At 42.0% G+C, this 11,962-nt stretch overlaps 1 protein-coding gene across 1 annotated transcript; it reads right to left on the bottom strand.

Moving 5' to 3' along the window:
• Nucleotides 1–7,994: 7,994 nt before the first annotated feature.
• On the bottom strand, nt 7,995–8,432 carry TMEM60 (transmembrane protein 60). Its single transcript, XM_010152344.1, has one exon. It carries the CDS (start codon nt 8,397–8,399, stop codon nt 7,995–7,997), a length of 405 nt encoding a protein of 134 aa, XP_010150646.1. The 5' UTR covers nt 8,400–8,432.
• Nucleotides 8,433–11,962: the final 3,530 nt, after the last annotated feature.

Here is an 11,962-nt window from a genome sequence, read left to right as displayed (position 1 = left end):
CCTACAACTCACCCAGTTTATGGCCTTTGATGCACATGGTGATCACTTTGGCTTCATTTGTAGCAATAGAACAATGTGATTTCCAGGTGATGTGTAATTCAACTACCTGAGGCCCCTTTGTTGAAAACATTTTTTGCTTATAGGCTGTTAAAATTCAGGATGTTACTGCGTACTTAGCCTGGCACTAGAACCAGCCATTTAATGGATGAGTGCCCTGACTTGTTTAAATCTGAAATAAGTCTGTCAAGAAATTAATAATTAAATCAGTATTTGAATTGCTAAACATTATTCCTACATAGCCATAATTATGTGTTAGAGAAGCAATAGAAACATAAATCTCTTGGATGTGGCTAGTATGTCCTTCAGTCTTACTGCTGATTTCTTTAATGCTGGCTAAGAGATTACTACCACTTTGGCAGCCTCAGGGATCTTGCTTTCTGCTCACGCTGTGAGCAAATGATTCATGTGTGACATGGTAAGTTATTACTCTAGCAGATTCTGATTTGAAAAATTGGTTCATGTAAGAATTTGAGCCTTCCTGGTAGTAGAAATGTGATCTGAGCTCCCTCTGTGTTTTCTGGATTATCTGGAAACTTCCACAGGTAATCTCTTTGGCTCTGTGAACATCCACACACAACTACGTAGTCTTTCTTCCCTGTTCTCTGTGCCAGCTGTTGGAGAGCAGTAAAAGAGCTGCAGGTTGTAGTTTGCACTAAACATGCAGCTTTCCAAGTGGGTTAGCAGAAGGCTCCAGCTTTATCAAAACCAGCCTTGACAGATACTGCTTTAAAAAACCAAACAACTATTTAGTTTACTTAAAATCTTATTTGTGTGCTGGTCATTCATTCTGGTTGAAGTTTGGTTTGTCTGAATCTGTTGGATTTCAGTGAAGTGTATACACCCCCTAGACAGCAACCAACTTTCTACATCATAGGCCCAGACCAGGCTTAAAAAAGTAAGTCTTGGAAAATGGTTTAGCAAACAGGACTTCACACTGAAGAGTAGGACTCGCCTTTTGAAGACCTGCTCAGTGGTGTTGGCTGACAAGGCCTCGGGCTTCTGCTCAGCCATGTCTTGATTCTAAAAATTGGCTTCAATCCAATCTTTACCACTTTCAGAATTTTAAGAAATTAAAGTATGTGGCAGTTTTTGAAATTTTTATGCATTCTTTATTTTTTATTTTTGAAACAGACTAGATTGTAATTTGTTTTTTTAGAGAGAATCCCTTGCAGACAGAAAGTGAACAGTTCTGAGATTGCCAATGGCCACGAGAGCTGTCTTTGTGTTCAAAGGTGTAAACAGTCGGGGTTGACCGGCTGTATTAGTGTGCACTTTGCTTTCAAACAAAAAGTTGCTGTCCTTTGCCTGCGGTGTGTTCACTGACGCAGTTGCTCTTCAGGAGGGGAGTACCTTTTCTGAGAATTACAGCTCCCAAGCCATTCGTTAGTCTGACAAAGGCCTTGCTTTGGTTACAAGTGGTCCTACGCTGTAACCTTTATTCCTGCCGCGTACGACTTCATAGTCAGACCTTTGCTTCAGCAATAAATCTTTCATGCCTTCTGATGTACTGAAACTAGTCTTTGCTTATTGCTTCCCCCCTCCCTGGATTTCAGTTATATATAAACCTTTCTGTTATTTCGACTGAAATCTCCAGTGTTGTAGTTGTCTCTCTTGGCCCTTGTTCTTCTGCAGATTTGAAAAATCTGCTTTAAGGCCTATTGCTGTACTGCACTGGTATCTACATCTGTGCGTTTGCAGTGGTGTTCCAGTTAATGACATGATGTGCAGAGATTTAGACATATTTTCCTAGATATTGGTACCATTTTTGTGGGTAGCAGAGAATTGCATTGTTACTGTCACTACCAATAGCTTTCAAGATGGTAGCTACTTTTTTTTTTTTTTAATTACTGGATCTTTTGCATTTCACTGGCAACTGACTTCATGTGTTACATAGATGTGTTACTCAGTGTTGTGTCATCCCCCAGCCCTCCAAATGCCTGCAAATTGACTCTGAAACAGCATTTTCATTACAGGTACTGCTGGCATGCAGATTTTCCCTTCCTTGTTACTATAGTGAATATTTCAATACTTCTTTAGCTGAAATATAAATTCTATCTAGTATTAGAAATAAAGTATTATTTCAGAGGGTGATGATTTAAGTATTCATCTGTGAAAGAATTCCTTGGTGATAAATAAAATTGATTTTTAAGCAGATATACATGTGCACAGTGAAGAAGTTGGCATGGCAAATGATGTAGGCAATGAAAACAAAACAGTAGAATGCTGTGAAACAGATCTGAACGTTACAGATTTGGAAAATCGAATAAGTCTTCCAAGAAACGTGGTACTGGTAATCATTGATCAAAATAACTGTTTTCTAATATCTGCATGTGAATAAGGATGCTGAATTGATTGAAATAAATCCATGTTTTCTCCGTGCTCATTGGCAAAATAAACTGTTGTGAGACTATAGACTCCCACCTGACCTTACTGGGATGAAAACTGTAATTCTGGTCCAGAAAGAAAATAACCTTGCAGGCTTCTCAAGTGTAACTTCATTCATTTTTCCGAGGGGTCTGCTAGGTGGAGAGCCTTGGCTTCAGGCCGACGAGCGCCTGTTACCTGACTGCGAATGTACAACCGGTTGGAAACGGAGCGGTCGCATTTTCACTGATCTGTGCTTTGCTGTGAAAGACACTGTTAGAATGTTTTATGTGGTTGAGAGTCACTGTGTTCAACTGAGATTTTATTACTTTCTCAAACAGCTGAAACGCACTTTAAAAACTGTATAATAGGTGATACTGATACTTTGTGCAGATCCCGCTGAATTTGCAGCGTACATGGGAAAATTTGGGAGACTTTGATTCCCATCAGTCACTCCTTTTGTTTTTCTTAGAAATGCAAGTTATCTCCAGTGTTCTGTTCAGCAGCAGTCATTAACTTCACACTGTCTAGGCCGCCGTTTGGAGTAGAACCATCAGGGATACTGACTTTGCAAATTTAGTGTATTATATTCCAACCACTGTTTTTCTCTGTGCTTTGATGCTAATATTTCCTCTGCTTTGGAGCTGTGCTGTACTTGAGTGCCAGCTGAACGTTGATACTCTCATGTTCTGGTCATGCTGATAGGTGAGCCTACTGAAGAGGGCATTAGTCCTAAGTAGTCCTTTAATCTTTGGTGTACAGTTATGATAATATGATACAAACATTGATTAAAACAGGAGTTTAAACTTCTATTTTTAGCAAGTTTGATTTTTCAATAGCTATTTTGACACTGTTTTCTTTTACCAATGAATTTCCAGCCCAGTTGAATGGAAAGGCAGTGTTTGTTCGGGCTTAGGCCTGTGTTTTAAGGACTGTGGGGTTTTACGGCAGTTTTTTATCTGGTTGTATTGAAGAAATGGGTCACTTAGCTGAGAGACCTAGTCCCTGGAGTGTCTCAAAAAGAAAACCTTGACAATTAGAACTGCGTGTGGAAGACTAATCTAACATGAGTCAGGACTGATCAAGGTGTATCCCAAGCACGCAAGACTCGGGTACTTCTCTGGTCGATACAGCTGAGAGATTTTGTTCATGTCAGAAATGAAATTTTTAGACTAAAAACCATCTTTTAGCAGTCATTTCTTTATAAACTTAAAAGGAATGCTGAGAGAAAAATTAACGCAGATAAACTGAGCTTGGGTTCTCATTTCTTCCCTGTTTCTTGCTCTTACGCTGTCGTTCTGAGCTCTGTGAAGACTTTTATTCCATTTGCCTGCCTGCGATGTTGGCTTTGTTGAGAAGGCAGACAAGGAAATAGTGTTACTGGGTTGCAGGTTTTTCTGTTCTTTATCCAACTTTAGTGCAAGGAGAAAATGTGGAATGAACACTGGATGGTACTCTAGTGGTGCAGCTGCCGGGACTCCTTGAATCACCTTAGGCCACAAAGCCTGATGTTTTCAGCACCAAGCCGATACCCACGCCTGTTCAGGTCTAAAAGGCTCCTATGGGAGACTGACTCCACTTGAATCGCCTTAGGCCACAAAGCCTGATGTTTTCAGCACCAAGCCGATACCCACGCCTGTTCTAAAAGGTCTAAAAGGCTCCTATGGGAGGCTGACTCCATCCAAACATTCAAACACTAAAGGTACAATGAAAAGGTGCAAACGCTTTTTCTAACTCAGTGTAGTTATCTTACTATTTTACCTCAATCTTAATTTAAAAAGTGTGATGTGTTACATAATAGTGCTATGCTTTCTGTGCCAATAAATTCCAAGAACTTACTTTTGAGGGTGCATTTATTCAGGAGCTTTATTATTGGAAAGCAATGTTGTTTGTTCCCAAAATACAATGCTGTTACAATAGCTGACATCTAAGATGGCTCAAATTCTGAGTTTCTGGGAGTCTCATAAATTTCACATTCATCAATACCTTTGTGTCTCCAATTTTTAAACTGGGCAGATGTGAAAATTTCCACGAGGTTACTTCTAAGACTTTGTTTCTGTACTACTACGCATATACATCAGAGAGTAATAACTCTTAAATAGTTGTGTAACTTAGTCCTGTGCCAGCTTTTTTTTGTTGTTGTACCCCACGCCTAGCAAGGCACTTGGGGTGCATGTGCACGTGTTCCGGAGCATTCCAGTTAAAGTTTGTTGAAGGTGGGGATGCCTATGTCACACAAATGTGGGTTTTTTCATGTATAAAAAGAATGGAAAACTGGATCCTAGCCTAAAATGGTGACAAATCAAGAAAAGGTGAATATGAATAGGCAACTGAAAATTTAACCTGGCATTAGCTGCTGCAGGTAACTGAGACAAGGTGTTCTCCAGAGCGCTGCATCCTTGGATTGTCATTTCCTTCTGCCTGTTTCTTGCAAACTAGTATGAACTGTCTTATCAGTGTCCCCTTTCCCTGCAGACTTCCTGAAATCTGCTTTTCACTCATTTTCTTCTATATAATGAAGATCAGTCCATCAGTCTGAAAACTTAAGAGGTGTGAGAACTCCTTCCCCTTCAAAGCTCTGAGTGGTGCCTCTGAGCGCAGGGTAGTTGCGAGTAGGGGCAGTTCCTGCAGCGGCTTCTGCAGAAGGGCACAGTGGCTACAGCCTACGGTGTGTCGCAAATCCTTTAGAATGAAGTTCTAACAAGGCAAAAAAGCGAGCCTGCATGTGCAAAGGTGTCAGCAGAGTTTAGGTCAGTTAAATCTGGTACCGAGATACTTTGGCAAGAGGAATATCTCTTTTGACTTAGTATCTCACGGAGGACTAGGAACTTGCAAAAAAAGTTGAGCACATCCAAATGTCTGTGTCCAAAAACCGTTTTGTGCTGAAGGAAATCAGTTGGTGTATGACTTCTGTAGGACACCAGAAAGAAACATCTGCTTCAGCTTTCAAAGCCATGGTCATTTATTTCAAGGTTTGTAAACCTTTATATAAAAGAAAAAAAAAAGCCAGAGCCACAACAAACCCACTGAAATTGTTCATCTTTTTCTGTTGAACTGGAGGCAGCAATTAAAGGGAGATGTGGAACAACTGTGTTCCATTCTAGTTAATTAGAGATGCCAAACTTCCAGATAATTGTAACATCTGTGGAATAGAAGGGGATCATTAAGGGGGCAGTCACCATTTGTGCCCATCTTGCTAATAACATACCCAGCCCTAATGAGGGTAGTTCTTACTCCTCCATCGTTTGTGAAGTTACACGATCGGTTGACAGCAGCAGCTTGAGTGAGGCAAGCTGCTCTGCTCTTCTGAGCAGAACTGGGGGGGTTTCAGTGTCCTCTCTACATGGCTTTTTTGCTTTTTGCTCTGTGATACTCATCAGATGAGGAGGGACTGTGTACTCAGTTTCCTGCCTGGTGCCATAACATACCAGAGATGAGTGCATGTGTGTGTTTTCACAAGCATTTAAGCACTTTAGACATGTATTTGCATCAGTGTTTTAAGTGGTTTGCAAACATGTCCCTTAATTGGAGGCAAGTGTTTAAGCCCTCTTTCTTCATAGATTTTCAAAGCATCCAATAAAAATTCCAGTTGAGGTCTGGTTTGCCTGCCATGGGACTTACCTGGAATATTGCATCCTAGGAAGCTCAGTGATGATCGTTTCCATTTGACAGAACTGAAGAATTGCTTGAGACCTAAATCGGGTGTACAAGTTAAGCATTTTCTCCATTCCCTGCCCATCCACAGACACACCTACTGACGCACGGCACATATGTGTGCGTGCTTGCTCTTGCGTCTCCAATGCTCGCCTGGCCCAGGAGCATGTATGGAGATGAATACTCTTCCACCTTCTCCACAGTTAATCCTAATCTCAACTGCCATTTTAACTTGAAAAATCACTCATTCAGTGCAGGAAACCAGTTCTTCACAGGAAGCTCGTATGAGCAGGCGGAGTGTCTCACAGGCACAGCAGGGTCCTTCCATCAAGTATTTTTCAGAACTAAGTGGGCATAGACCCACCTTCCCAGAAAGAACTGATGGGCACTGAAGGGAAAAGACTTCTTGGGGTAGTTTCAGCTTCCCATAAATCATGTGATGTTTATAGACTGGGGCTGGGTACATGGACTTACTGAATGGAAGTTGATGTGCTACTTTATGAGGGGGTTATAAATACTTTGCAGGTTTGTTAACAGCAGCTGATGAATAGGAAGGTTTTTCTGTTTTAAGTGTTGTCATTCCTTGGTTTCTCCTTTAGTAAGGCAGGACAGTCACCCACTGCCGCAAACATGATTTAAACTCTTTCTAAAGATCATTTGTTACCGGGTGTTCTGAACTGAGACTCAGGGACTTAGAAGGGAACAGGTTCTTTTCTTGAGATAAAGCCCTTTCAGCTGCCTCCAGCAATGGGGTTCTGATGTGTTCACGCCCACAGCTGTGACTGAACAGCAAACATAAATCCAAACACTCCAATTTTTTTTTTTCTGAACAAGTACACTTGTGTGTACATAATCAATTTCATTTGGGAGACACTGATCTAGTCACCTCCTGTTACTGTGCCTGGTTTTCCTAGGCTCTTCATTCTCTAGATGTTCTTGTGTACAGTGGAGCTGTAAATGGCTCAACACCTTCAGCATGCACATTAAGAATCTCCTAGACAACTTCTAAATTTGGTGTTACTTTAGCTCCACAAAATACTGTTGTGGTTCCAGTTCTTCCCAGGAGTCCCATTCATTACCTCTTGTCACATGAGGAAGCTCATGTGCTCACATCAGAGCATGCCAGTACTCCATAAAGCCAAGGCTTTACCCCTGGATTTAATGTACTAGGGCATTAAAAAACCTCTTCCTTGTTGAAGTAGCACTTCCTGCATTACAGACACCCCCAGCTTCAGTCCTTCACAGCTCTGGGGCCATCTCAGCTGGAAGGGTAATCACCAGTCTCTCTCTGCTATAGATCTTGGACTCCTGGCACCCTTTTTTCCTTCTGAGGTTTACATACTTGTTTTGTCTGCTGCAGCAGCTTAAAGGTGTTTAGTTTGTGTCTTTCAGCCTGGAAGTGGATTCTCAGTGTCAAAAATGAAAATGCTGAATCACTTTATTCACTCCTATTTGGCAGCTATCACTTGTTCCTGACTCTTGAGGCAGGTGTAGCATGTTATTACAGAAACTACTGCTAACTGGTTATTTCTTGAGTGACTGCATAAGTAGTAGAAGCCTCAAGTCCTCATTTCAAGGATTAGCCCATGTGCTGAATACTCTGAGACAGAGCATTTGTGGCTTCTTTGAGAAGATCATTTACCTGTATGTGAAGAGCGTGCTTCTTGCTCCACGTAACCAACAGCAGCAATCAGAACAGCTTATGTTGAACAAATACTTTTATTTACAAGAGCGTATGTGACCCTTCTAAAATTAAAAAAATGGAACAAGTCTACTTTCAGTCTTCACCCTGGTTTAGATAAGGTCTCCACCTTGATGGGTTTCTTGATGTTCTAAGTTGAAGATCGAGTTTGTGGCAACACTGATAATCCAGTCACGTGGCATCAATCTCTGTGTTGGAAGCCACATGGTATAATTTAGTCTCTTCGTACGTAGAAGATATTATATCCAAGTTCAACCATACCCCCAATAAGCAAAGCCCACAGAGGGATAAACACATAGGCCAGTTTCATGGTCGTAAATCGCTGCAGCTTAGCGCAGAGGGCAAGGCAGAAGGCCAATTTAAGGAGCATCGCAATGAGATACCAAGCTTTTTTCTTGATGTTTTGGGAGCCATTGCGAGGGTCGAAGCCGGACTTGCAACGCCCGGCCATTTTTACAATTAACATAACTATCAGAATGGTATCAAATATCCAGACTGGAATAAAAATGAGGAACCAGTTCCATGGTGCCTTCTCATCCAACTTCAGCACCAGCATGATCAGGAAGAGTAACGTGAAGAGCCATGTCAGTAGTACCCTTTGCGCCAGGGACATTCTCATTTAAACAGCTTTGAGAAGACGTCTTTCGCTGTCAGCAACAACCTAACAAAACAAAAGGGGACATCAAAAGATGTCACTGTGCAACCATTAGACATATTCCTTAAGGGAGACTTCATTTGTTACTGCTTTCCCACCCCTTCTAACCTCACCTACTCAGTGCTTCTTTGCAATTCTTGTCTAACTGCCACCCTCAGCACAGCACTCTCTTTTGGTCCTGTCCACCATTCCAGTGCCTTAAGTCAGCCATGGAAACTGCCTTAATCCAAATCTGTGAAACAAGTTACACTTTAATCCTGAACTGTCAAACTCATTTAGGGACTTCTGTTTGCTAAGAATATATTTAGAACCACTTTCCTCCAGTCCTGAGGTACTCACATTTAACACTTGAAAATAAACCTGACAATTCTGTCTCTGCAGCAAGATAACGACAATAAAACAAAAACCAACTACTTAGCATGAGGTAACAAACTGTCTGAAAGACCCTGTGGTCTGCTGGGCTGCAGCTGGGGGTGAGCCAGTAAGCAACACTAGCACTTTCTGTCCGGCAGCAGTCTTGGAACTACAGATGATATTTGCTTTCCGGCAGGTACCTAAGGGACACATGCTGGCTGCTGGGAACACTGTTTAGGTTTACTGGCTTGGTGTAGTATATTTAAATTTCTATGTAGTTATGATGGAAGAGAAACAAGGACAAGTGCACCTGCCACCAGAGTCATAAAAGTTAGTTTTTATACCCCTAACTGAAGGGCTTTTACCACTGCATCTGCCAGAAGCCTTTCACTGCAAGTGTAAACAGTAGGGCTGAGCAGAACTATGCTCTCCTGGATTTCCTGCTACAAAAAATGGGTAATTAATATGTGCCAGTGAAATGGTGCTAAAATAGGTTTCTTAATTATTTTAAAATTTGAAATTTTTAGCAACTGCATAGTTCCCTTTAGATCACTGATATTCTTTCACTTGAAATAAGAAACTGGTCTTTGATTTGTTTCAAATTACAACACATTTAAATTACGGAAAGCCAGATAATGTGTTCTGCAGCATCTAATCCTCACCACCAGACACTGTGAGGGAAGGACAAGACCTGCCTCCCTTCCATCTCCTCAGCGCCCCTGGCCACAAGCTGCTGCTTCCTAGGTGTTACTGCTGGCGCGCACAAGATCACCCAATTAAACCCATTAAAATCACTGAAAAAGCAGAAATCTTTTAGCACCGTTTTTAAAACTGTGGTTTTTTGCCAGATTAGCCAGTTGAACTGACTTTGTGGTCACATAAGCACCAGAACCAGGAGGGAATTAAAAGCTGCTGGCTTAACTGGTCAGGAGATGACTGGCTGCATCAGAGCTAGGGGATAACAATTTTGTACACCACTAAAATTATTCTACAATTTACACCTGTGTCTTCTGATACACAGTCCAACAGACCTACTTTTTTTTCTCAGTCTGGCTTTGAAGTTTCAATGGATTTGATTTAGTGGCTAGCAGTGGGATTTCTCTTCAAGAAAAGATCCAGTTTAGCCTAAAGTAATCTAAATTGGAGTTACTGTCAGTGCACCCTTCAGCTGAACAACAAAAATCAAACAAACAAAACACAAAAAGCCCTTAGGATTTCTGTAGTTTGTATTCTGCTGTCTCACTTCTGCTCAGCCCACCAAGGGGTCTGGTGAATGCCAGCTACTGGCAGGGTGGTACCGAGACCCCCTCATTCGGGAAGGGGTAAAGCTTAGCAGTGACATTCAATGTAAGAGTTCATTGCAAAGTAGATAAAAAATTGCAGGAGGTGCAGATAGCATTGCTGTTGTTATAGAAACAGTCCTAGAGCAGCTGGCGGGTGCAGAGGATTATGGAACAACTTCTATGACCTGCCTAAAGCATTTCCAGTCCCTTGAAAACATTCCCGGTACTCTGAAGGGCAAGTCTGCAGCAGCAGCGAAGAGAGAGGTGATCTGAAACGCAGTTTTCACATTCCTTTCATGAGAACGTCTGAAAACTAGTTCTAGAAATCAATGCTCCAGATGCTACAAGAGGGAAAATTTCTTATTAGCAAACTGGAGAAAGTGGAAGCCAAAGAAACAGACTGGAAACTGGGGCCTGAAAGGAAAGAAGGAATTCAACACTGTTAGAAGTATCAGGTTATGACATACTCAAAGAAGGTGCTATCAGCTGTCTATGGAAGAAACAGAAAGCTACTGAAGATGGAGCTACTCAGTTTGAAGGTTCCTCACTTGATTAAAAGATTTTCAGTTTTCTTAAGTGTTCAGAACCACTTTCTAACAGCTGTAAAAGCACAGGCAGAAAACAGCTTGGGAGGTCACGCTGTCTTTCTCTGACCTAATTTAGACCTATAACTGCAAGACTGAGTAGGACTGCAAGGCTCTATTCAAGGAGAGGCTTTTTTGGATGAAAACTCAAGAAAATCCAAGCATATTTTCAGATCTTACAGTCCAAGTAAAGGAAGCTACCAAATTTTAAAGACTGACAGATGGGGATACAGTTGATATAATGATGAAAGGTTTGATTATGTGCAGCACAACCACCTTTCTGTGATAGCTGGCCTCTAGCTGAGAATCTGCCGATAATCTTTCTTTTCTAATGACAGATGGTTAACACTGGAAAAAGGGTGCAGGTATGGTACAAGCCTGAAATAGCTCTTCCGTGAAAACACTGAGGGGACGTCAAAGGCAGAGCGTAGAAATAGCTCTTGACTCCTTACAGGACTCATGTAATTAGAAGGAAGTGAAATTTTCCTGTAATGAGAAACACTAAATAGCATTGCTGACCTTGGTGGGATGTTCTATGCAATTAAAGTATATGGTAGCTAATTACATCCTGATTAGAAGGAAAAAAATAAAGAGGGAAACTTACACATGACATTACACAAAGTGCAATATTAATGATAACATAGATCTGTAAGTTTAAGCCATGAACAATGCCTAGCAAAGTTCAGAAAATGATATTATACTGAAACCATTAAATACAACTCCAGCTTGATTAAATAACATTTTAAAGCCAATTCAGTAAGTATGACTAATTGAAATATTCCTGGAAAGAAATATTCCTGCAGCCCCATTTTAAACCCACATTTAACCTCGTCTGACACGGACACAGGTTAGGTGTGCAATCCCGGCGTTCGTCCTTCAGGCTGTCCATGTACACCTCTACGCGTAAACACACGCTACAACATCCCCGTAAGTGGAGTGCTTGTTTTACTGCTTTTCAGCGAAAGAGACGCTCGAATGCCGAATCTGGCTGAAAAAAGTGAATTTAGGAAGTATTCAGAGGAACAGACCGAGGAGACCGACAAGTGCCGGGCCAAGCAGGCCCTAGGACAGCAATCTGCGCTCCTCTAAGACTCGTTCGCAGCACAGGCCAGACCCAGGCACGGCCACAATCCTCGACCCAGGGGTGCCAAGGGGAGACACGGCCGCCCGGCCTGGTCAGAATCCCGCTCCAGCCTTCCATGGGTTCCCCGCGGCTGAGGCGGCCTCCCCCGCGGCTCTTCCCCAGACCCGCTTCCCCAGCACCCCGGGTCGCAGCACAGGCCCGGTGCCGGAACCGAGATGAAGT

Source organism: Eurypyga helias, unplaced genomic scaffold, assembly GCF_000690775.1.
Source record: "Eurypyga helias isolate BGI_N326 unplaced genomic scaffold, ASM69077v1 scaffold15995, whole genome shotgun sequence".
Classification (NCBI taxonomy): domain Eukaryota; kingdom Metazoa; phylum Chordata; class Aves; order Eurypygiformes; family Eurypygidae; genus Eurypyga; species Eurypyga helias.
This window is presented reverse-complemented; position numbering and strand designations above follow the sequence as displayed.